We start from the raw sequence: 26,917 nt of genomic DNA, 5'->3' as shown, positions 1-26,917 counted from the left end.
TGTGCTTTGAGACCGTACAGCGGTTATTATTTCACATTAGTGTGCTGTTGTCTCCTGAATTTTACCCAGCACTGGTGGAATGAAGGGTGCTTGGCTGGACTAATAGTGATCTTTGGGCAGATGACTAAGGTGTGCCGTCATACCAAAGGGAGCAATTGAAGAGGTACCTCAATTACAGCATCTCTTAAGATTCTCTTGTCTGAAAAAAGGACGGCGGACTCCCATTTCTAAGGAGGTTACCGTATTATGTATTCCCAGCGATGTATTAAGAGTTTGAAAATGTTATAAAAAATACTGTTCGCACTTTGTTTGGCCCCTTTAGCTGTGAAGACGTCTTCCAACCATTCTTTAGCCGTAGTATCCAAAAACCCTTTTAAAGCGATGTTTTTTATAACATTTTCAAACTCTTAATACATCGCTGGGAATACATAATGCGGTAACCCCCTGAATCTCCAAAGCATCAGTGAGTTTATTATCCCCAAGAAACTCTACATGGTCTGATATCCTCCCTCTTCTCAATGTGGGTGTCTCGTCAAAGTTGTATTTCAGTCTTTGTCAAAGTTGTTATTTCTGTCCAGCCCTAACATTACAAGTACCTTCATTTTATGGTGAGATCTTGCTGCTTCCAGTACTTAGGCTGTGGCCTCAAGAGTGTCTATAAACTGCACAGCTACTGTGGCCTCTTACTTCTGAAATCTACATGTAACTGGCTTCTAGTTATAGATCCTTGATAAAAGCATCTTGATCAGGCGGAGACAATCCTGCAGTTTCTTTCTGCAGTATGTCAATACAAGTGGGAATCCACAAAGACTTGCAGGAGGCATTTCATTTCTCCCTCCGCTACTGTTTCATCTTTCTCTTTCCCTTTCCTGAAAGCCCATAGCCTTTTTCTTCTTCCTTCTCTTGTTCCCACCCAACGGGCAACCTACATCTGTCTGTCCCTCTGTTTTCAGTTTTCCCTCTTCCCCTTCAGCAGCCTCTACCTAGGAAAACTGTGGCCCAGTTATGTGGTGGCAGCCACTGGGCCAGGCCCACTTTAAGGGGGCACCTCACTTTCCCCTGTACCCCCCTCTCACACTATTTCATCTTTCCCTCTCCTAGCAACCTCCATATCCTCTGCCCTTTCCCTTCCTCATTCTCTCCTTCTCAGCCATTCACCAGCCTACCTTTTATCTCCCATTCTTAGCTATATTTATTATTTATTTACTTCATTCATACGCCACCTTTCTCCACAGTGGGGATCAAAATTGCTTACATTATACTCCTCTCCTTTCTAACCTCACAACAACACTATGATGTAGGTTAGGCTGAAAGTATTGTCTAACCTAAAAATCATCTAGTGAGCTTCCACAGGAAGATGGAAATTCGAACCTTAGTCTCCGAGACCCTACTCTGAAGCTCTGACCTCTACACCACGTTTGACTTCGTAGGGTGGCTGCCATTGAACAGTAGCAAACAGCCAGGCCTAGTTGAGTCATGCAAATTGGGTGATTTCAAGTTACCCAGTGGTTGCTGCCAGCTTCCAGGTGGAGCCTGGAGATCTCCTGGAATTACTACTGATCTCCAGATGATGGAGAACTGTCCTCCTGGACTGCTTTGGAGGGTGGACTCTGGCTGAGGCCCCTCCCCTCCTCAGAATCCACCCCAAAGTCTCCAGGAATTTCCCAACCTGATGCTGGCAACCCTAGTGAGGTCTGGCTCTAATGAGTCCTCCCTCAGAGACCAAAACAGTACTGGAAAGGACTCTTCCCCAGCCTTTTTATTCACAGAAATCCAGCCTGGAAAGCTGTGGTTGCCTAACTCTGAGGGAACCCATTTCTTAAAGTTGCAGGTGCTTCTTTTTTGGGTTTTTTAAGACACCCCCAATATTTTTTTTTTAGATTTCACTTTTTGTTTTTGTAAACCTGGAGCATTATTCAGGTTTGCAGAAAGATCTGTCTTGCCCATTCACAGTTCCAGTCACCAGATTTAAGTCTCCTCAGATTTGACCGACTTCACTATTAGTGTATAGATGATGACTGGCAAATCAAGTTTAACTTCTGCCCCAAACTTCTATTTTATTTGTGCAGTTTTGGGCTCTGTTCATGCTTCAGGTTGTCTTATTCAAGACCAAGCCACTTTTACTTTTCAATTTGATAGATGTGTTGCTTTGGGTTCCTGCCTAAACTGCATATCAGAACAAGAGTTTGTTGGGATTTATGGTGGCCATTACATCTACCATCTAATATGCTCAGCTACAGATAAAGCTTTTTAAAAAATATATATTTATTTAGGACATTTTTACCGTACCCTTCCTCCAAGAAGTTCAAAGCAGCTGACACGGTTCTCTTCCTAACTTCATTTTACCCTTACAACAGCCCTGTGAAGTACATGAGTCCGAAAGAGATTGAGCTTCATGGCAAAGTGGGGACTTGACCCTGGGTCTCTCAGGTTCTAGTCCAACCGGTTGGTTCAGTGCTCTAATCTTTTGGCCTTCCACCATAACCTGGATTGCCTATGTTGCTCAGAGGCCCTGGGAGGGCATTCTCCTATGACATTTGAAGTTTCCACCATCTTCGAGGGAAGCCCTGCTTCTCGCATGGGCGCTGTAGGGAATTGCTCATGCAGTAGTTTGGGGAACATGGGTTTTTTTCTTGGCATGACACTCAACTTCAAGAAAGTATTTTTTATTTAAAGTATTTAACTGTTCTACAAGATTTTTTATCAATTCACGCATTTAAACATTTAATAATGCAATAGATGCATCAAATACCCAGCTTCAGGGTCATGTGTTGGAGAACCATAGTAAATTTTGGAAGCAGGTATTATCTTATACCAGCGGTTCCCAACCTCTTTGGTGTGGTGGCCCACAAATCCAAATTTACTTCGTATGGTGACCTAGCCAGGACTGGTCCAAGGTTTTTTGGTGCCCTAGGAAAATGATAACCTTGGCACCCGTCTATTCCAGGATTCCAATTTCTGTAGGGACTAAGCAGATGTTTGATGTTGGTTTGTTGGTTTCTCACGAACGAAGGATGCAGATGCCCCCACTATGACCCAACATCAAGAGGGAGTTCATCTCCTCCTCTTCCTCCTCTGCCAGCAGGGTCAGAGCTGGAGTTTGAGGAGGTACACTTGGGGGTGGGGTGGGTTGAGGAGATACACAAAGATGGCAGATGGCGATGAAGAGGCTGGTGGCAAGGGGCTCGGTGCAGTACATTTCCCACAGCAGTTAGAGGGCCGTGATGCATGGCAGGGTGCTGGGGCAAGATGTTTGGTGTTGAAGGAGCAGCACCAAGACAAAGCCCATGCAAGCACGCGCCCCTTTCTGTCCACCTCTGGTTTTTCTGTGGCATGTCGAACCACTCCCTCCTAATCTCTAATTCTTCCCCCACCTTCTTTCAGCTACTACGATGAAGTTACTAATTGCCAGACCTCTCCCTTCTCCATTATTGTCACAAAGATGGAGGGGGAGATGAGAATGAGAGAAGTTGGTGAGGAGGCAAGAAAGAGAAGGATGCAAAGGGCAGGAGCCGCCATTGGGGAGGGCTGGTCTGCGACCCACTTTCAGAGACTTTGCGACCCACAGGTTGGGAAACATTGTCTTATAGTAATAAATGAGGCTGTCTTCTGCAAGCACAAAAAATGTTCAATTCTTCCAATGTGAATCTCTCCCATACCATTGGATAGTTGAAGAATGTGAAGGGGAATTTCCAGACCTCTTGATTATTTTACATGATTGTATGTTTTTGTTTTAATATTTTATTGTTTTTAAAACACAAATACAACATAAACACAAATACATCACATGCACAACCTACAGTCCTCTTACAATACTTCTTGCTAGGAACAAGATCTCCTTCAAATGCTGACGGAGCTGATTCTTGCTGTACATGATTGTATGTTTTGACTGGATATAGCTTGATTTTAACTTCTGTAATCGAAGAGAGCCAGTGTGGTATAGTGGTTGGACTAGGATCTAGGAGACCCAGGTTCGAATCCCCATGTTGTCATGGAAGCTCGCTTGGTGACAGTCACACACTCTCAGCCTAACTTACCTCCCAAGGTTGTTATGAGGATAAAATGGAGAATGATGTAAGCCACTTTGGGTCCCCGTTGGGGGAATGGTGGGATATAAATTAATTAAGTAAATAATGTTGCTATGGACCACATGTGCATAATATTTAAGCTTTCTATCCACCGGGAATGCATTTTAACAATTCTGATACCTCTGTGAGTCAGTCAGAAAAACCCCTTAATTGACTCACCACACTCTTTCACACAATATATTTTTTTGCTAATAAAATGAACTTATTCCATGACTTTATCCTGTACGAAGCTGCAACAGTTGTCATTAAACAACTAGTGCAGTGACCCAGCAGGGATTTTTTGAATGTGAAGCATTACTTAATTTATTACCTGTACCTCCTCCTAAATTATCCTGCTTCCCAACTAGCAATTTCATCTCAAGTTCTTCTCTGTGTGCCTCCATCTCTGAAGATGACAGGGTGCAACCAGTGATAGGGCTTTTTCAGTGATGGCACCTCTTTTTGTGGCACACTTATCCTTTAGAGGTCTGACTGGCATCTAGTTTGTTCAAGTGCCAGGTGGACAATTTTATTTGCTCAAATCTTTGGTTGATTTTCCCCCTGACATTTTTTCATTCAACTTGATTTTTATCTGCCTTGTTTGTCTGTATAGCTTTCTTTTTTTCCTTTGGCTGACCCTGGTTTTATGGAATCTCATGCTCCTGGTAATCTTTCATGCTATCTATGCAGATTTTATTGTACTTTAATCTGTTGCTTATGGTTTAAGTGCTGTTTCCTTGATTGTCTCTAGTTTTTAAAATGATTTTAGTGCTTTTAATTTGGTTGACAGCCACCTCAAGTAGATTTTCAGAGAAGTAGCTAAGAAATAATTTAAATAAATAAAAATGCATATTTGTTTAGTAAAATACCTTCTTCAGCAAAACAAGATATCTTCTTTTGCTCATACAATAGTGGTGGAATTTAAAACAATGTGCTGGATGTAAATTGGGGTTGGGACAGACAAGAGGCCCTTGCCTCGTTCCAAAGTTATCCTTTAGAGTCGCCACCTGGAAGTGCGTAGGGCTTTGTTTCAGCTTTGTATCCATAAAGGAATTTTATTTTGGATGGAGAAATGTATCAGCAAGCAGCCTTGCACATGTTTTCCTGTCTACTCTGGTGGGTGCAAAGGGGGAGGGAGAGATCAAAGCATTATGATTGGTTCTTAAGCATGTTTTCTACTGGAAACTGCTACAGGCCTAGATAAGGGCTCAAGATGGTTTTCTCTGAATCTTTAATGGAATCCTGAAGTTTAACATTGGACAGGACATTAGATGCAAAATAGTTCTTTTTATTTCCATGTTTCTAAAGATTTGTATTCCTTCAGTTATATTTACTTGGCATTACTGTTTTTTATGCTTTAGATTGATCTCACATGCAGTTTTGAAGATGACACCCAAACATGAAAAGCAGGTAATTTTTTTAATTTGAAAAAGGGTGTTAATGTTTATAAGTCAGGATGCATCAATAAAGATAGATACAGTCTTTAAAAACACTTCAAAACTGGCAAGCTACCAGAGAACACTGTCATCTTGCTTATGACTTTGCAATAGCTTGCTAATGGAGGAACTGTGCAGCTAACTTCCCGTATGCATGTATATTCAGTGGCACCTTAACCCTGAAAGAAGATTGTGTAATTGCCGCAGTGCAGAGATGACAAAAATAGTTCTTCCGACTTGTGTGATACAATGCTGTGCGAGGGTTGTGGGTGTGGTGCGGTGACAGGCTGACACTGCAAAAGGGGTTACAGAAGAAGGGGATTCCACTATCATCTCACATTCCTTGGTGCTTGAAACTGGCTTCTTGAAATACTAAAATGCCTTCACGTGAATGCTTCTTCAAGCAGAATCTTTGATGTAGCAGTCTGTTCCTCTTTATTTTGAAAGGTGCCTGAGAAATTTGCAGAGCAATAACAAGTGGAGTTTCTACCTTTCTAAGCCCATTGACGTCAGTTAAGTTTGCAGGGTACAGGTTACGATGTCGGAGGACGGCCCCTTTGTGTGCCTGAATTTAGACCCCAGTTCCAGAGATTGTCAAGTACAGGAGGGGGCTATGCACACATAACTTGGTATAAAGGATTCAATATGTATACCTCCTGATGGCTGATGATGTTGGCTTTGACAACAAAGGTGAAAGTGAATTTGCCATTAGAGGCATCCGTTTGTGGGTAGGCAGATCATCCAGGAAGGCAATTTATGTGTCTGTTTGACATGAGGATTGTTTTTGTAGGATTAGGGAGAAATGTAAACATCCTTAGGCATAGCTTTTAGTTCAAGAGACTGATTTATCTCTTTCTATAGGAAGAGTTTATTTCTAAAACAAAAATATATATATATTACTGCTGCTCTCCATATATACTGCCAGGAACAAGAGAGGCAGAAAAGGTCAGAAACCACAAAAATGTACTGCAGGTTCCCAACGCTCTTAATATTTTGATTGTTTGTTTTAGAGATGGGTAAGATATTTCATATTCTACAGTCAATAACGTTCGTATAGACAGAAAGTGCTTGTCACAAAAGTTTCTATATACAATATGCACAGCTTGTGACCCGCCAAGGGTAATGCAGCTGACCAGGATCACATTATTGATCATGTATGCTTCCTGCTGGAAACTAGAAAGGGGAAAAAAAGACACATGGGTTTTTCTTGGCTAGTTGAGTCACAAGGTATACACGGCTGATTTACAAAAAGAAACTGAATAAATCCACTTTTCCAAAAAGTTTTAACAGTATTCACAAACGGTGTATCTACACTAAATACTAATACACAGTATTATGTGTACTTATGATCAAAATGACGTATATTAACAGAATACTAAACAAATTACCATAAGACAAATCCTCTACTCAAACTAAACTGTTAACAAATAAACTTTAAAACAATACCAAATTCCATGATACTCCTATATGATGTATTATTTTTTAAAAATTATGTTTAGGGAATGAAAAATAAAAACCTAATATGTGACTTCATTATGCTTAAGAGTGAATTGTTGTTAATTGGCAACTGGAGGGCATCCAAAAACTAAAACCAATATGAACCTATCTTACCAAAGAACTAAAATCTTGTACCTTATTTTTGGTCTCCGGGCATCATGCTAACAAGCATTCAATCAGAATATTGTTTGGAAACTTCAAGAGGTAAGCTGAAAAAAATCTTTGGTATTTGCTCTGCCCGTCCTTAGACAATGGGTTCCATTGCTCGTGTCTGAGGTGGGTGGATCAGCATCTTTCTGCTCAACTATTGCAGCAGAGACACCATGAAGAACTTTCTCTCCAGAGAAATCTTGAGCTGGACCCTTTCCTATCTGTGTTTTTCCTAATCACTTCTCGATCCTCCCTTCTCTTCCACCCCATGCATATGGTAGAGAGGATGACATTAGGTGTCATGTGCATAAATCAGATATGCATCTAAATGCTGATATTGTCTGTTCACGTGCACTTCTGTCAATTGAGTTTAGGTAACGGTAACTCTGTGTTTGGTCACGTCATGAGACGACAAGAGTCACTGGAAAAGACAGTCATGCTAGGAAAAGTTGAGGGCAGCAGGAAAAGAGGAAGACCCAACAAGAGATGGATTGACTCACTAAAGGAAGCCACAGCTTTCAATTTGCAAGGCTGTCAAAGATAGGACATTTTGGAGGACTTTCATTCATAGGGTCGCCATGAGTCGGAAGCGACTTGACGGCACTTAACACACACACACAACTCTGTGTAGCGCTACTTCAGCAAAGAAAGTTTCAAAGGGAAACACCAGCATGAAGCTGCTGCATTGGAATTCATATGCATGTCAGATTTGGGCTCAGTAGGGACTATTTTACTACAAAAAGAAATTGCCTTAATTTAATACTTTTATCTAAACTATCTTATTTTGCCATTTCCTAACCAGTTCGATATGCTCCCGACCCTCTCTGGTTGGGCCATTTACTGTTTTGACTGGATTTTATTTTTAATTTGTGCTTTGCATGCTAATATAATACATATTTTGGCTGCTGCGTTTTCTGACCACACTTTGTAATGACATCCCTTCTCCCCAGTTATTTTCTGTGAATTCATGGTGTGTAAACAAGCCCATTGGCTTTGGCCCATTAAATGATGCCACATACGCATTTGTCTTTAGGATAGCTTCAGATGAGTAGCCATGAGACTGTAGTAGTAGAACAAAATTTGAGTCCAGTAGTACTTTAAAGGGGTGTGTAGAATGGTATAGTATAGCCTGATCTCGTCATATCTCGGAAGCTAAGCTGGGTCGGTGCTTGGAAGAGAACCTCCATGGAAGACCCTGCAGAGGAAGGCAATGGCAAACCACCTCTGCATAATCACTTGCCTGGAAAATCCCACCAGGGGTCGCTATAAGGCAGCTGTGACTTGGGGACACTTTACACATGTGTGTGTGTAAAGTGCCTTCAAGTCGCAGCCGACTTACGGCGACCCCTTTTGGGGTTTTCATGGCAAGAGACTATCAGAGGTGGTTTGCCAGTGCCTTCCTCTGCACAGAAACCCTGGTATTCCTTGGTGGTCTCCCATCCAAATACTAACCAGGGCTGACCCTGCTTAGCTTCTGAGATCTGACGAGATCAGGCTAGCCTGGGCCATCCAGAATTTTCCAGAATATAAGCTTTTGTGGGTCAAAGCTGGCTTTGTCAGATACATATGTGATAAAGCCAACACTGACTCGTGAAAGCTTATACCCTGGAAAAAATTGTTGGTCTTATTCTTTTAGATACCACAAGAGTCTTGATTCTTAAAAACTAACATGTGCTGTGGCATCAGCTGTCATGGTCCAGAGCCTACTTCTTCAGATTTAAGTTCCAAAGGGCTTTCATTTAAAAAATAGAGAACAGACCCAAACTTTAGTTGCATGTAACATGTATACTCGATCCCAGTATCTAGCTAAGAAAGGAGAGTTTGAACCTGCAAATATCTATTGGACCCTTAAGCACACCTTATTTTAAGAACAACTATAGTGCCAAAGCTAAGAGCATGTGCTGTAAGCTGGGAAATCTCCAATTCATAGGGTTGCCAGGTCCCTCTTCACCACCGGCGGGAGGTTTTTGGGACGGAGCCTGAGGAGGGTGGGGTTTGGTGAGGGGAGGGATTTCAATGTTATAGAGTCCAATTGCCAAAGCAGCCATTTTCTCCAGGTGAGCTGGTCTCTTATCTGCTGGAGATCAGTTGTAATAGCGGGAGATCTCCAGATAGTACCTGAAGGTTGGCAACCCTACCAATTCACCTTTTGCATCTTCCACCAAAGGCCTGGGCAAGCCCCTGTTTTTCCCCACCCTCAATGGCCAGAGAGGAATTTGTCTCCAGGTCACCTGGTAAAGCTCTTATCTGATGAAAGATTAGCCGCCAAGTCTACTCAGTCCACATCTAGTATTTGGTGTGCTACACTCTGGCTTGGCAAGGACAAGGCTTGTTTTCTTAACAGTTGTTGACCATTGTTTTTTAACTGCTCAGGAATTATTTGTGGTTCATGAACCTGTAGAACAGAAGCTCTTTATCTGTAGTTTCCTTTACTGTTTGGGCTTGTTTAATGTTTAATCACCACAAGGACAGACTTTTACCTTGTGCAATTTGTTCGGATTGTTTTTTAAAGCAATGCATTATTAAACGTCATCGTCACGTGTTGCCAAGGCTGTTGTGTTGACAAGAGAGAGCATCCAAGAAACAAAGCAATGAACACCTCTTGCATTTTGTTGAGTTCCTGTTGCAAAGCACAGCTTGTCTGGGGTCACAAAAAAGCTGTCGATGCACTTGGCTCTTCGGTGCCTAGTTGGCAACCGATACCTTCTGTCCTTTCATAGCTTTGCCAGTATTGCTAAGATGGTAGTAGCAATAGTGGGAAGCCTCAGTATGCTAATCTGTAACTTCAAAGGTGCCATGTTTGTGAAGAAGAAGAAGAAATGTCCTTTAAGTGACTGGCAAAAAGGAATCATATTTCTATATACTTACTCTCACACACATACCCCTTTCTGCCCAAAATAATAACATTTGGGGAATAAATCTCCAAAGCCTTGACTTTTATTAGCCCTGTGAATATCTTGGCTGTTAAGGGAATCAGCTCTGGACCAGTTAACTCAAATTGTATAACCTATGTCGGCAATTCAAAACAAGCCTATATTTATTAGGAATAATTCATTCTATAACAGCTGCTTTGAGAGGCAAGAAACTATGTGGAACACTGTGTCCCCTGGATATTCTGCCATGGGAGTTCGCCCCTTCAGTTTCTGAGATTTCATCTGGTATAATCACACACTTGAAGATTATGTTCTCACTCACATGGTCTAGAAACTTGCTTTTGGTTTTCCCAGTACTGTATTCTGTGCTTGTGTGTCTGGGTTATTATAAACAATACCCCTCTTCATCTGGTGAAATAGGTCTTTGCTTATTAAAGCTGATCCCACAATAAATCGCCTAATCTCTAAAATGACTGCTGCATTATTTATTTATTTATTTTGCTACTACTCCAAAAAGAGTTACCTAGCTTTTTTTTTTTTTTTACCAGTCCAGTCTTCAGTTGTGGTTATTTGAATACTGGTGGGTTAATGGTGTAAACAAAGAGGCCTGCAAGAAAGTTGCATTTAGAATAGAAGAACCAGCAGCTGTGGGGTGTATATGAATACTGAATGTATGGATGTAAGTGCTATCTAAGGACAAAGGAGCAATAAACTAAAGAAATTAGATAAGGAAACAAGGAAATAGCCAACCTGCTAGAAATTCCAAGCCATGTTCAGAGAAGGAAAATGTGTAGCAACGATTGTTTAGAATGGAATGGAAAATTATGTGTGTGTTAAGTGCCATCAAGACGCTTTTGACCTATGGCGACCCTATGGATCAGTGTCCTCCAAAACGTCCTATCATTAACAGCCTTGCTCAGGTCTTGGAAACTGAGGGCTGTGGCTTCCTTTATAGAATCAAATCATCTCAGGTTGGATCTTCCTCTTTTCCTGCTGCCCTCAAAAAGTCAATGGGACTTCATCATAGTAAACTCATGTATTTTCACCTGTGATTTCTTATACCTCATAGCCCAGAAAACAGAAGTGCGTAGGAGTCTTCATGCAGCACTGCTGAAGTATCCATCAACTTATTTGGTCTAGAATGTGGTGTATGTGTTGTGTATTCATTCCTGTACCCTTCCCTAGGAGGGTACAAGTTGTGCCCCAGATTGGCACATAATGGCTGTTGCAGGAGAAGGAGCACCTTCTTTTCTTGGCTCTGGTAGAGAGTCAGGCTTGGATTAACTGCATGCTAAACCCACATATGAAACTTCCTACCCCAATGCAGACCCTTGATCCATCTCACATTGTTGTTACTTTGACTGACAGCAGCTTCAGGGCCTCAGACAGAGGTCTTTCCCACTATCTCCTACCTGAAGTTCTTCAATTGGAAGTACCCAGGATTGAACCTGGGGCCTTATGTACGTGAGGCACATGTTCAGCCACTGTACTACAGCTCACATCAGTGGGCATGGAGAAGTCATTTGGTCTCTACATCAGTTCTCCCTCTGTAAAAATGGTGACAGCAGTATTTTGCTTTACAGTGATGCGGAGAGAACAAGTAAACCAAGTATTGTAAAGCTTCTGAAAATTATAATTATAATAATTATGTCTTCTACTGTAATAGTGGAGCTGTACAGTTGCCCCACATTCTCTGTGCTGCAGAACTTCTGCTTAAAGGTTGAACAGGCTCATATGCTTAAAGCATCAACTATGAAGAGAACAGTTTTATTGTTGATACATTTATGGAACAGGAGAACAGTGTTGTGGCTGAAGCATGTGCCTTATCAGTGGCTGGGTGGAGTACTGATTTCTCCCAGGTCTGTGAACTGAGGGGGAGGGGAGGTACAAACAGGATAGTGCAGCTGAGTAAGTTATTTCCTTTTAGATACAAGAATGAGCCACCAAATGGACTGAACTCCAGATATTGAGAGTAGCCATGACATATTTGATCCGGTAAACCTCCATTGCAATTTGATAACATGTTTCGGAATCTAGCATGGTCTAACGTAAACTAAATCTGCAATGCACCTCTGCTGGTCCATTTTGAACATTCATACATTCTGTAGACTTGAGCTTTCCATTATGCCCAACTGTATAATTTTCTCCCTTCCACCACACCTTTTGTGCTTTGGTTACCATCCAGACTTGATGGTAACTGCTTAGCTCACTGCTTTGCTTTTTTGGTTGATCTTAATAAAATTATTTCTTTACTGATGCTTTTGGATTTTTTTTTCCTGTTAACCAACACAGCTATAGTTTAGGGGACGTTTTATAGCTTGGATTGGGTTAAAAGTGAAATTAATGTTGACACAGAGCAAGATCTCTGAAGCAGACCATTGTATCTACCAAAAAGGTTCCCAAATAAGAGGTTTGAAGGAGATAGCCATCTATTAATCAGCATCAGTTGTTTCATTCATTTTTATGAAATTTAACTGGGACTGGTTGCAAATAACAGACCTTATGCATGCCCTGGCAGCAAGGAAGTGTACGGGATTATCTAATTTCAAAATTCCCCTTTGGCTAGTTGACAAGAAGTTTCCCGGGTGTGTTCTGCAGCCACAATGACTCATCGTTGTTTTTTTAAGTTACTCTTAATGCTTGCAATTTTGACTAACAATAACAGTTCTGCTTTCATTCTTGACTTCAGTAGTCTGCAAGAGGTGCAGCTCTCTTTCAAGGAGGATCCCTACCTTCATTTTAATCCCTGTATTATGCACCCACAGGAATTTGTAACAGTTTTGGTACGAGACCCCAGGATTCAGAAGGAAGACAGTTGGCATTCGTATATAGACTATGAGATCTTCATTCATGTAAGTATAAACTCTACTGTAAACGTGCTTTATATGGCATAAATATGACGTTTATAGCATGCTGGTATATTATTTGCAATAATAATAATAAAGCTATGCAATAGAAACCACATAAGACATACCATAAACATACGACAAGATTGGATTAAAATGCTGGAAAATAATGTAATAAAAACAGTGCAGTAAGAACAAGGTTATGCATACATTAAATGGTACTATAAAGTACAGCCCTTGTTTCTTCATAAAAGCATCCTCCTGAGCACGTGCAAAGCAGCTTTTCTTCACTGTGGTCTAGCTCCTGTAGGCCTGAGATCAAATCTGAGCTGATGACTTTCCTGCAGACGAAGTCCTGACACCTCTTTTTAGAAATGAACTTCAGGGTGAAACAAGTAGTCTGGGAACACCGGGTGTTTCAGCTGAAGCGAAGCGCGTATGGATTTAGCTGGTCCCTTCAATGGGAAGCCACTGTGAGCCTCTTCTAATAACAGGATATACATTGAATAGACATGGATTTTTAAAGAAACTGCAACCTCCTCATGCATCTGCTTTGATGTGACTGTAATGTAGATTCTAGAGGGAGGATCAGTGCATGCCTTCACTGGTTTTGCTTAGATGCTGTGCCAAATTTACAAAAATAACCCTGAAAGAATCCTCAGGCTTGTCTGAATGATTCCTCCTCCCCTTACATGCTAATTAGTTACTTCCTGGTTGTCATTAAATTCAGTCTGGCAAAGTGCAGTTGTATGTCCAGCACTGCAAACTACAAGGCTGCTGGTTTGTACGTAACAAACAATTACGGTTTGCTGGGAGCCAGGACTTAACTGATTAGTTCATGGTGCCACACAGGGAGGATTATGTGAGTAAGCCGGAGGCTCCTTCCAGCCTCGTTCATTGAACTGCATAGCATATGAATCAAGAGACTTCATACTGGTTAAGTGGTGGATCTCCTAGAGAAATTAACTTATACATAAAGCACGGCGTGTTTTCTTTACAGACAAATAGCATGTGTTTTACAAGAAAAACCTCTTGTGTTCGGCGGCGCTTTCGAGAATTTGTGTGGCTTCGTCAGAGACTCCAGAGTAATGCAGTGCTGATGTGAGTAACTTCTAAACATTTTCATAAGTTTTCTGTTGGTTGTTTCTTTTTTAATCTATCTAAACATTTAGTACATTTCCCCTTCCCCCAGTCTTTCTCCAGAAAGATAAGGGTAGTCTATATAGAGTTCCTTCCCCCCCTTTTATCCTTACAACAGCTCTACATTTGTCTGGTTCAAAGTCACCTAGCAAGCCTCATGGCAGAACAGGGATTCAACCTCAGATCCTAGTGTGGCATTCTAATCACTACCTGACGTTTGCTCCTTTTAAGTTCTGGTATGTCATTTAGCCTTTATCTGGCTTTGCTTTTTTTTTTTGCCACCAAGTCACAGCTGACTTATGGCAACCCTGTCAGTGTACGAAGTTTGCAGGGTGTGAGAAGGGAGGAGGCAGAGACTCAGACCAGCGGTGTAGAAAGTCTCTTGCCTTTCCTAAGGCTCTCGAACTATTAATAATGTAATAACTTATTTATGAAGGGCTTACAGTGCTGCTAAGCACTCAGTGAGATGGCTTACTTATTTGCCCATGAAACAGAAGATAAAAGGAGCAGTGCAGGGAGTTGGAAATGCCCGCATCGGTCAGTCTTTGAGAGTGTGGAGGACTGAATCTATTGCCAATTGTCTGTTTAGTATTGGTCACGCAATGCCAACCCAGTTCTGGGGAATGCACATGGCAGAGGCGAGTGTTTAGCTGCAGAAATCCAGGCACAGGAACTGCATGTAGCAACCTCTGTGTGTCCAGAAGGGGCTGTATGAACAGAGGCATCATTGTAAACAGTAATTCAGTTTGGGGCATTAACTGTTTTCTGTCCCCCACCCTTTTTTAGACAATTGCCAGAACTGCCATCCAAAACTCCCTTTTTTAACATAAATAACCCCCACCACGTTGACCATCGGCGGCAGGGCTTACAAGACTTCCTCCAACAGTGAGTATATTGCTTTTTTTGGAACGTGATAGTTCTGTTGCTTTAATGAAGTCATTAATGACCTCCTCCGGCATGCCTCATCTCTTGTACGCGACAGCCACCTTGTGGCCACTTATTTATACACTCTCCCTTGCTGTTGTTGAAGGGACTTCATAACTGATTCTTTAAAAGGCGCTGTGTTTCAGTGGCTTCATTTTTGTAAGGTACCAACGTAGGTTTAAGTAAAGACAGTGTTAAAAATGAATTAAACAAAATAAATCAGTTTATTGTACAGTGCATTTAAAATACAAATTTAAAAACATAGGCCTTGAATTTACCGTCTAGATTAAGTAGTCCTCAGCTTACATATATATAGCCACAAGTTGATGACATACAAACAATATCACAATAAACCAAAGCAAACGTGTTTCGGCCCAATGGGCCTTCTTCAGTGGTCACTAATACAAAGATACACACACACCGCAAGAACAATTGTTGAAATAGTAAGGCAAAATAGGCGTTGGCTGATTCACATTTTATTCTGTACAGCCAAATGGTAACATTATTAGGAGCTTGTTTGTGGAGCTTGTTCCATGATTTTCCTTCTCACATATAAAAATATATTATTGTAAATTATATCTAATTTTAACTATTCATTTCCTCATGATTCTGAGTTGGCTTCACTCAACGTGTGGCAATGCTCTGTTCAGTTCCCCCCCTACCCTGTCTGCCTCTGACACCCACCCATGTTCACATCCAACCTCCCAAATTGATTCCACTCCCCTGCTCCTGCCTTCCCCCTCCCCTCCAGCTGGGGCTTTCTTGCTGCTTTAACAACAAATTTTAACGTTTGAAGAATCTGCCTGCACACAACAAGGCTGTTGTGCGGTCAGCCTGGTTGCTATGAAACTGACCAGAAGTAGATAGCACAGGCATTTTTCCACTATCTCCCCTGTGATCTGGTCAGTTACACGGTCATATTGTTTTCTTGTCAGCTTTTTAAAAAGCAATAAAATATCACTGGATCACTGGAGCATCTTAGCAGGTTCACTGAATTCCCAGCTTCCATTTTAAAAAAAAGGTAATTCTCTAGCCCTTTTCCTCATGGAGATATAAGAAAAAAGGCATATCTCCATGAGGAAAGCAACTAGAGACTTACTTTTTTATATATGAAAGCTGGGGATTCAGAGAATGTGCTAAGACTATTGCTTCAATGCTCCAGTGATCTAGCAATATTTTATTGCCATTTTAAAAAAAAAGGAAAAGAAAACACTCATCTTCAGGGTGGAGGAGGCGCCAGTCCTTCACATACTATTTAAAATGGCATCAGTTGACACTGGCTCGTAAGTCATTTTCTTTAGCGTTCCCCAACTGTTCCACATGTGCATTTGCCTTCCCCTCAGTGTTCTATTGTTAAACTTGTCCTTTAAAAACAAAAAAAATAATGTGGGGGGCAGCTACTTGCGCCGGCCGCTCTATAGGGAGACTGCTTCTGTTAATTGCTACTACCTGTTGAAAGAGTTGTGCTTCACATATTATTTAAAATCATAGAATCAAAGAGGTGGAAGGGGACATACAGGCCATCTAGACCAACCCCCTGCTTAATGCAGGATCAACCTAGAGCATCCCTGACAAGTGTTTGTGCAGCCTTTGCTTAAAGACTGCCAGTGAAGGGGAGCTCACCACCTCCCTAGGTAGCTGATTTCACTGTCGAACAACTCTTACTGTAAAAATCTTTTTCCTAATATCCAGCCAGTACCTCTCTGCCTGCAATTTAAACCCATTATTGCAAGTCCTATCCTCTGCTGCCAACAGGAACAGCTCCCTGCCCTCCTATAAGTGACAGCCCTTCATATACTTAAAAAGAGCAATCATGTCCCCCCTCAACCTCCTCTTCTCCAGACTAAATTTTCCCAACTCCCTCACCCTTTCCTCATAGGGTTTGGTCACCAGGCCCCTGATCATCCTCGTCGCTCTCCTCTGGAAATGGCTCTGGTAAATGCAGGGTCAGGAGCCATTTTGTTGAGCGTTCTCCAACACTTCCACATGTGCACTGATTGTCCAGTCAGTAAACAGAGAGTCGCCAGTCAGTAAACAGAGAGTCGCCAGTGACAACAGTTTTGGTGGAGGAGGAAATGTGTCTGTCATTTTTGCGTAGCAGCGCTAGACTCCATGTGCAAAAAATGGGAGAGGTTGGTGCTGTGACACCCCCAGTGATGCAGTTGGTGATGCTCAGCACCCTTGCTGGATATTCCTGTATATTCGGCCATGTGCAGAAGAAATATGCCAACTCCACCGCAGAAGGGATTCAAAAGAAAGGGCATGCGTGTAGAACGATTTTCCCAAGCTGATTTAAATTCTTGAGGATCAACTGCTCAGAAAATTGGGAGTAAGTTGTACATGATGAATAGCCCTTACAAACAGTCACTAAAGTGCACAACTATGCATTCCATCCCACAGTCACATCAAACTCACCACACTGATTGTTGCACAGAGGTGCAGAATCCTCTGATACCTAGAAGGGTTGTAAAGAGAAAGTATAGGGAAACTCCATCTGTGCCCTCTATTCAGTGCATAGGCATGAAACATCATGTTCTCTTGCTCATGGGAAGACTGGAAGACAGGGAAACAAGGTGCACAGTTGCTCTGACCTGAACACCTAAAGAAGAAGCCCCTGCTTTTTCAAGATACAGCTCCCTGGCTAGGGAAGGAAGGCTGCATATAGTACAGGATGTAGGGACTGGCAATCGACAGAAAGTTGCACTGGTGAGATTACACTACAATTAAGAAATCCTGTTGTCCCCTGTGCAGTTTGCAAATAATGAAAAATAATTATGTAGCCTCACGATAATAGCAATTGTGTGTATATGTAAAGTCCTGTCAAGCTGCAGCTGACTTACCTGTAGGGTTTTCAAGACAAGAGACAAACAGAGGTAATTTGCCATTTCCTGCCTTTGCATAGTGACCCTGAACTTCCTTGATGCTCTCCCATCCAAGTACTAACCAGGGCCAACCCTGTTTAATTTCTGAGAATGAGGAGCGCTGGCTAGCCTGGGCCACAGCCCTGAAAAGTAGACCAGAATTATTATCCCCTTGTTAAAGGTGGGGAATGGAGGGGAGGAGAGAGAGAGAGAGGCATGTGTAAGGCTCCCTAGTGAATTCTTCACAGAGGTGAGGTTTGAACCAGGAAACCCCGAGAATACAGCTTGTTCTCTTATTACCTTTGCCAGAGAGGCACTTACTCTGTCCACAACCTGTAGTCTCTCTGCATAGCTGGGAGAGGGGGCAAGCAGCACCTCCTTCTATGGAATGATCCTTCCCAGGGGCCAGTCGCAAACCAGTGAAGAATTTATATTATGTAATAGGACTGGCGATATGGCTGTACGAGAGACAACTCTGCAGATATTTTCCCTGAGTGGTTATACCTTTAGATTATGGTTTGGCATTGGGTCATGGTAGCTGGGGACCCCCCATGTGAGCACCTTAGGAACACGTGGCCATGGCTGGGAGTGCCATTAATTAACTGGAGCCTCCACATGACTGTATACGAGGCTTTCATTCTTTGCTGCATTTGTTGTGGCTGTGTCTGCAGACGGTTTCTGGACAGGTTCACAGAGGCTTCCCAACTGCAAATTCAGTAGCAGCCCTGTGCCTGTCCAAAGCTGTTGCATGGACTTTTGCCAAGTAACGTGAACCAATCCTAAATGTTCTGGTACCTATACCACTGCAAGTAGCAAAAATTCCCACAGTTGCAGTTACATGGTGTCCATCTGGCTGACAATGAAAGGAACTAAAAACTTTCCAGTAACCTGTAATTTTCTCTTCCCAGTGTCATCTTAATCTGTTGTGCTCAGAATCCCAAGAAGGGGACGGCACAGGCCCATCATAGTGAATGAACTAAAACGATTCTCATGGTCCTTGAGCCTGAAATTGGATCTAGAGTCTAGCAGCTGGCTCGCTTTATTAAAGTGAATTATGGGCAGGATTAGTTGATACTCCCATTTTATTACTTTAAGCACAGGCTTGTCTCTCTACAGAGACAGTCCAGGGCCACGATTAGTGTTTGAGTTTTTGTATGTACCTATGGTTGCTTCTGTGCCAGATCCTTTATTGTCTGCTTCTTCTCAGGCGCTAGGCTCCTTGGGGTTTCTCCTCTTAAATTGCTCATCCAATTGGGTGTGGAGGGGGACGCCTGGCTTGGCCTGACTGTGCTGTGCATGCTGAAGCAAGGGGATGGTTGTGGCTCAGTGACAGAGAACATGGTTTATAGGGAGAAGGTCCCTTTCCATCTCCAGTTCATCCATTTAATCTCTGGTAGACGATGGAAGGAAAGACCCTTCTGCGCCTAAGACTCTGAAGTACAGCTTCCAGTTGGAGTAGGCCATATTGAGCTAGATGGAGAAAATGGTCTGTCTATGCATAAGTCTTCTTTGCATGATCAAGTGTTGCCAGAAGTGGAGTTACGGAAATGTTTCCCACCATTAAGCAAACCATTGGTAGCTTCTGCCATTATCATTCTCGAATTGTTTTCATTTATACAGTTTGTGACGATGAACTTGGGAGGGAAAGTGCCCAGGTTAAGGGAGAGGAGAGGACATCTGCTAATTCCCATGCCAGAAGCAAGTAGAAAGGTCAGATGGGTCCGCCAATTGGCCCTTCCACTTCCGTTGTTCCCCCACCAAGTAGTAAGGGGAAAATGGAGGAAAGAGGCCAAATAAGAATGTGTGTGTGTTTTTTTTTTAGGGTGTATGTCTGTACATGTGGGTGCTTTAAGGAAGGAGAGGGACTGAGAATCAATCTCCTCCTTCTATCCCACCTTTGCCCTTACTGCAGTTTCTTGCAGGCCATTGGATTTCTTATTTTTAATCATTTTGCTCTTTTGGACAGAATGACAACACTTGAGTGACACAAATTGTTGTTTTTCTTTCTGTTTCAATAAAATGCTGAATAGTTACTAAAGTCTTTCTTGCCTGTACTTCACATTAGTTTTAGCAGTTATTGGTTTGTTTTTGTTTTACATTTGCATGCTATTGCTTACATTTAGGAAGCCCCTTTATATTATTTAAAGAACATATCAATATTTATTAATACTAATTAATACATTTCTTTTAAAAATATATTCCTGGTAGTGATTAATAGATCAGTCGATTTAAAAAAAAAAAAAGTTAAAGGAAGAAACTGATGTGTATCCCCATAGCCTGCATTTCCTGAGAATTCCTGTTGAATCGTGAATATGGGTACATTCAGTAGAGGGCACCAGCACACAGGCTGTGTTTGCTTATATCTGTAGGGTTTGATTCCCCCCTTCTTTTCTGTCATGATATGATGTAAATGGGCTGAGTAAATTTGTTGAAAACAAAATCAGAGTGTTAACCTTCTGCACACATGCAAGCGTGCATCTGTCACTGTATTGGATTACAGAAGATACAGGAAATCTTTAGTTAGGATTAAGTTGTGCTGCTCACCCATATGTTCTCCTGCAACAGAACAGTGTGTAATATACCTAATAAAATCATGTTGAAAGGAACCAGAGTTTGGCCTCTGTCCAAACAAGACAAAGCACATGGTTTGCCTTTTATTAAAAAATACTTGCTTTAGTTTAGGGATGATAAACATGTTCTGAAGCTCACATCTGCACCCTCCACAAATGTTCTAAAAGTAAAAAATCTTGGGAGGTAGCCTTACAAAGAAAGGAATTCAAGTGTGGTTTTCTAATCTTCTATTCCACCGTTGATTATGATCTTGAAAAGCCTCTTGCATGGAGAATTCCAGGTTTAGCTTGTGCCAGGCTCTCAGCCAGCAAAAAGGTGAAATAACAGAGTGCCCCTGGGCATGTGCAGACTTACATTACTCCTCACCATTGGGGCAGCTTGGTAGGCCTGGGCCTATGTTTGTGCAGACACATGTGCAAAAACTCTTTATAGAAGAAATGTACTGTAAATGCTTACATGAATAGATTATATCCCTGTTCCAGTATCTGAATCTGCCTGTTAAAAATGGTGACTGCTAGCCTACATCAAAATCCCCAGGGGCTAGCTGTTAATTTGTAAATTGAGGGTGCAATTTACAAAGCTGAAAACTTTTTTGCTGTTTTGTTCTTAATGTAGATTTCCCCCTTCACGCTTTGTTATCTACTTGGCTTTTCTTTGTCTCCTGCTTTCCATACCTGTGTGTTTCAGTTGTAATCCTAGTTATTTATACTGAAAGATCTTAGCCTGTCTTTTCTCTCACTTTAACTAGCAAAATACTGGGTAGGGGTGGGTGGGACAGTTGTGTCCTTCTCTGACCTTAGAAGCAAACTGGGAGAACCTTAAAAAGCTTTATTCCCCCCTCCTTCATATTTTTGGAAGCTGTCTGCGAATGCCCTCGAGACAGAGAAGTGCTCCAGTCAAGAACACCTTCTTTTTCATCATGGCTGTAATATTGGTGTGTTCTATGAAGACAAATACTGTGTGTGCTTTTGATACTGGAGCTTTGGGTACAGATGGTTCTGTTAAGAGAGATTATCATTTTACAGATGTGGGCCGTGTAGCCTTGAGAAGTGAGGAGAGGTTTGGCTTGGACCTGGCTTACTTCTTGCCTAATCTGCCTCCCCTCAGTTTTGATAGCTGCTGCAAATCTCTTTTTGATTTCAGCCACCGCCACAGAGAGAAGCGAGGCCAAAGCTAGTGCCCAGAGCCAGCCCGTGTCCCACTGGTCTCTTGTGCCCCAGCCTAGGATGCCTTTTGCACTCCCTGGTGGGTGTGGCTGGCAAAATCGTATCAGACTGTGAAATTCATCTCACTTTCTACCAGTCTCTTTCCGTACTAAAATCCCCAGGGCCGCACCCTGAAAAAGCTGCTGCATCTTTTAAGGGTTGCATAAAAGGGAGAGTATCAATCACTGTGGCCTTTCAGGTTAATGCTCTAGTGAAGGGAGAAACTATTCTTACTGTTTTTCTGCTGTGTAACTGACAGCACGGGAGGACTTGAGGGATGTGGACCTGGAAATCCTATGCCTACTTTAGCCCCCTGGTTTATTATTATTATTTATAACTCTTTATTTTAAGTTTATAACAACAACAGCAGCAAAAATAAAAATACAACAGCAGTAGGTTAAACATCCTTGTACAGTCGAGATATGTTTCAGAACTTGGTTCCAATATATGTTCCAGTATTATACATCAGCGCTTTTTACAGAAATCATACCATTTGTTGTATTAACTTAGCATAACTTAATAAATGCAAATCATATGATAGTTTTGTGGGCATCGTTTACTTCGTGATGCCCCCTTCTCCACGTGGTTTATTATTTTCTGCCCACAATTGGCAACCCTTCCTGTCCCAGGCCCTGTAGCATAGGTTTCCTGAAGCCCCACATTCTCCTGGACTCTTTCATGCTTGATCTCCATTCCTGTACCACCAGTGGTTCTACAAGACCCCGCTTTTTGGAACAAACACTGCTTCTCACTGCTTTCTTCATTCACCCTGCCCTCAAAGGTGACACAAAGTACAGGCTACACAACGAACACTCTGTTATGTCAAGCACATGCTTAATTATACCTTTCAATTAATAGAAATAACTGGTGCAAAAGGCAGAACATTTCATAGCGAAGAACAGAAAAAGGTGCTTTCAGGGCTTGTGTGAGAACATCCGTGTTTCGGTTCTCAGGTCAACTTATGCCTTATAGCGTTTGTGTTTCTAGGCTACTGTACCTGTTGTTTAGGGTGTGTTATCTAATTTGTGGACTCTTCACTTTTTAAACCTCCAGATGGCACTATTAAGCAGAAAAGAGAACTAAAATAATTGAGTCCAATGTAAAATAAAATTGGAAATTGAATTATAGCTGTAGGGGATTGTGGGGGTAGGGTGGAAAAGGATGGTCGCCTTGAGGTACTGATCAACCTGTACTCTTTATCAGTTTTGTTTGCTGTTCCCATGTGTTAGGGTACCAGCAAGTTAATAACAGTGCTTCAGTAGTTCAAGGCTTAGCAAAATTGCACTGGACATGAAATAAAGCTAAAATGAATTTCTGTCCAATATCATTGACATTAGTGGCCGTTACTTTTGCAGTGCAATGCCTCAAACCATCAAAAATCAATTTTAAAGATTACCCATTATTTTATAAAGAAAATAAAATATGTTTCAAACAGCAACAAAGCAGCAGCTGTAGTGTAATCTCATGAACAGTTACTTAGATTTTTGCCGCTCAACTAAAATCTAACTACAGAAACCAGCATATCCCCCCCCAAAAAAAAGACTCACTGTGGTGTGAACTGAACTGTATGCATGCTAAACTTTACAGATATTTGTTACAAGACTCTCAATTAAAAATAGTGGGCTGTATGTTTACATTGTAACCAAACTTTTATTTTTCTGTAAAATTATTTTGATCACGTTCTTATTTATTATTTGGGGTTTCCTAAGTACCAAGAGTCAGTATGAATTATGGTATCTTAAACTGATATCATGGAAGTTGCTGGTGGCAAGAAACTGAGTAGTTTTCTGTAATCAAATTTGGGCAGAATCTGGTCAGAGTAAAGTTTCACTGATTTTTGATGGGAGAGCAAGTGCTTAAGTAAGCAATCTTAAGCAGGCCTACTGAGAATCCTACTCAGATCTATTCAATGAGGCTTACTCCCAGGAAAGTGTTCTTAGGATTACAGTGTAAATTACTGCCTTTTAAAATGCTAAACTTAAGTCTGAACCATGCTGTTGCTTTGAAGATGGTAGCAGTGTAAAAAAGTGTACCTGTATTCTGTAGAATAGTACCAGTAGTGGCATTGGGGGCAATTGAGGGTATAAAAGAGTCATATTAGAATTAAACGGGCATTAAATCACCCAGGATTTTGTGGATGTTGGTTTTTCCCAATGCTGTTTGAGAGAGATACACAGAGGTGTGGCACATTAATGGCAGGCGAAAATTGCACAGGACCTTGAAGACATCTAGACTCTCTGAAATCAGAGAGTTCCTATTTGTTGACGTGCTGATGACAACTCTGTACATATAACCAAACACGTAGTTGTACTTACAACTAGTTTATGCATATTTATGCAGTTCTTTACATTCACCCTGACATCTCGACAACTGCAATTTTTATTTAAAAATAAAAGCAAAAGTTTCTAGTTCTCTGGGTTGTAGAAAGTACCTCAGTAACGTTTAGGGAGTGTATGTGTTTAGCATAGAATTTTTATAGGTCTGATCCTTTTGGTTTTTGTACAGCTCCCCAGCACCCTGTTTCTTTTGATGGATCTTTGTTCTGATACTCTCTTGCTTGAAAACAGGATGAATATATACATGCTTCCTTATTAACTTTCTAACTTATTCTAGGTACAGCGTTCGAAATTCAGATCATACATAGCTTTGTTGTTATTTCCTGCAAATACTGTCTTTCCAATGCTGTATTTATGATCTGATAACCTTCTATAACTAATGGTATTACACTACAACAAATATTGGATTCTAACAGAGAAATTTAATAACATGGTGCCTCTTTTTGATATATTTAATCCAAGTATGGTTAATCTGCTTTAAAGAGAGAACCAGGATATGGTTTTACATTGCCCCTGATTGAGGAGAGTTAGCTTTTAGCTGCTGCTATTACTCTAATGACGAATCTTATAGAACTTTGTTAAGTAATCAAAAAGGGCAAGAGTCCAGTCTTTAAGGTGCTACTGGACTCTTGCCCTTTTTGACTACTGCAAGCAGACTAACACGGCTACCCACTGTGAATTGTTAAGTAACTTCTTCTTGCCAAATACACACTGCAGTCATGAAACTACTTAATTTGGCAAAGTCCTGTAAGATTTCAGATTTTGATCGAGAGCAGATGCATTTTACAAACCACTAAATACCGCCAATCAATTTTGAGGTGCTACATGTAAATTTTTAGGACCTCAGTTCCACAGTTACTGTACTCTTTAGTGACATTTTTAATATAAATGTTTTTCTACTGGAAATTGGTTCTAAAGCAATATAATGGGGAAAAATAGATTGAATGATCACAACTTTATGAGAACTTGAATCTGTGGTGTTTTAAAACTGAAAAAATGCTGTCATTTGTAAAAATACTTTATGCTAATTTTACATTTTGTTGCATTAATTTTTTTTTACTAAATTTTACATTTTTATTTTAAAGCCACATGAAATAACAAAATATTGGCATTGTGGTACTCTAAAATGATTTTACAAACCTGTTAAAAATGAAGATTAATAATAATTGTACATGACATGCAACTTGTATACAACTGTAAAATACATAATTTGCCTTAGCCTAGATAAATAAGCACTGTTTTAAACAGGCATTTGAAATTGTGGTCTAAACCTTTTCTGATCCTTCTTCGTTGATGTAGTGGTTTTAAAAAAGACTACAAGGTTATCGATTGTGAATCAGCTCCTATAACAGTATGCCCCTCCTCTGCCCCCCTCCTTCACCCTAGCCAAAAAAAGTAATTGATCCACATGGTAGTAACAGATGGTTAAATGGGAAAAAATGCACTTGGAATTATTCTTATAACAGATGTTCTTAACTATTAGCTTCATGTTTTACTCACCTAAAATTCCAAAGAATTTAATAAAGATAACACATGCTCAATCACATTAGTATATATACTGCATTGAAAACTGCATTTGGGCATAAATTACAGATAATTGAAAAGCAATACAATATTGAAAAAAATTGTGTTAAAAGCCTGTTCAGGTTTCTGATTTGTTTTTATTTTTAGGATCCTCCAAAATCCGCTACTGCTTTCAGACAGTAGACTTCACCTCTTTGTACAAACCCAGCTGAGTCCAGAAGAGATCGAGGCGTGTGTATCTGGGCAGACTAAATACTCTGTGGCTGATGCAATCCAGGAGTTTGCCTCTATGAAACGCCGTTTCCCTATAGAACATGAAGAGAAGAAAAAAGAAGAAAATTATGCAGATTCAGATTCCGAGAGGTTACTTCCTTACATTCTACTAAACACGCACACATGATAATAAACACACTTCACTTTTTTGTTGTTGTTGATGCAGTACTAAGATAATGAAAAAATTAATTGACTGAGATTTTATTGAGCTGTGACAGCTCATCATAGAAGTCTTCACACACACCTCCACACTGAATTAATGAATGCAGTAGAAATTCAATTATCTGCATTCTGATTATGTGAATTTCATTTAGTCAGACTTGAATTATTCGCGTTTAAATTATCTCGCTAAAAAAATATCTAACTGCACTCCAAATGGCTAATTAAAAGTCCAAATTTCCTGTCTCTCTTTTGTGACTGGGGATAATTAAAGTTCTCCTCTGTTACTCAGGCTTTGAGTGTGTTGTGAAAACCAATTTCCTCTCTCTTTCTCTCTCTTTTCCCCGCCCCCTTCTCTGCAGTTCATCCTCAGGGCTTGGACACTGCAGCGATGATAACATTTCACACGGATGTAAAGCAAGCACAGTTCCTGAAGAACCCTGAAATATCATTGTATGTTGCTATCACCGAAATGACAGATAATACCTTCCATTGTGGTTGAAAGTTATACGTTACACTTCCGTCCAGCTGTCAAAGCTTTGTCTTTTCTCCATTCACCCGTTCGTTCATTTCATTTCACATTTGTATGCAGTTACAGACCCTCCAATACGGAATCATACAAATATGGCCTGTACCTAAATAAATCTTTTACATGATTTCTATGGAACTGTTACTGTATGGGGGGGAAGTAGGAATAAAACTATAATTAGATCTGAAAATGGTACTGGAATGTTTAACTTCTGGAAATTCACAAAATCATCTGCATTGTAAAATGACAATTCAGTTGTCTTTCCAGTCCAGCGTGATCTACATAAATATATCATAGAAACAAAATAACCTTTTAGCCAATACCTTCACAAATAAGTAAGTGATGGGTTCCGATTACTCTTTCCGTTGGCTAGTTAAAATATTTCAACTTTTGCTCCTAACGTTGAATCCAGTGTTATAGCCATAATTAGTGGCCACGATCCAGTGCAGAGTAAGTATTGGTTAGGGCCGTTTAAAATCAGTAGGTTTTACACACACAGAACCCTGTACTAAACTGGGGTCACTGG

General features: G+C 40.9%; 1 protein-coding gene across 1 annotated transcript in view; it reads left to right on the top strand.

Annotated features, from left to right (window-relative positions):
* Window positions 1–26,458, top strand: part of SNX10 (sorting nexin 10) — a 35,588-nt gene extending 9,130 nt beyond the window's left edge. Inside the window, exons 2-7 of the mRNA XM_056857721.1 lie at window positions 5,429–5,477; window positions 12,789–12,875; window positions 13,870–13,970; window positions 14,796–14,894; window positions 25,578–25,793; window positions 26,225–26,458. Of these exons, the coding sequence (XP_056713699.1) occupies window positions 5,429–5,477; window positions 12,789–12,875; window positions 13,870–13,970; window positions 14,796–14,894; window positions 25,578–25,793; window positions 26,225–26,306 (634 nt within the window). The 3' untranslated portion in view covers window positions 26,307–26,458. The remainder of the gene's footprint in view (window positions 1–5,428; window positions 5,478–12,788; window positions 12,876–13,869; window positions 13,971–14,795; window positions 14,895–25,577; window positions 25,794–26,224) is intronic.
* The last annotated feature ends 459 nt before the right edge of the window (window positions 26,459–26,917 follow it).

This window comes from Euleptes europaea, chromosome 11, assembly GCF_029931775.1.
Source record: "Euleptes europaea isolate rEulEur1 chromosome 11, rEulEur1.hap1, whole genome shotgun sequence".
NCBI classification, from domain to species: domain Eukaryota; kingdom Metazoa; phylum Chordata; class Lepidosauria; order Squamata; family Sphaerodactylidae; genus Euleptes; species Euleptes europaea.
This window is presented reverse-complemented; position numbering and strand designations above follow the sequence as displayed.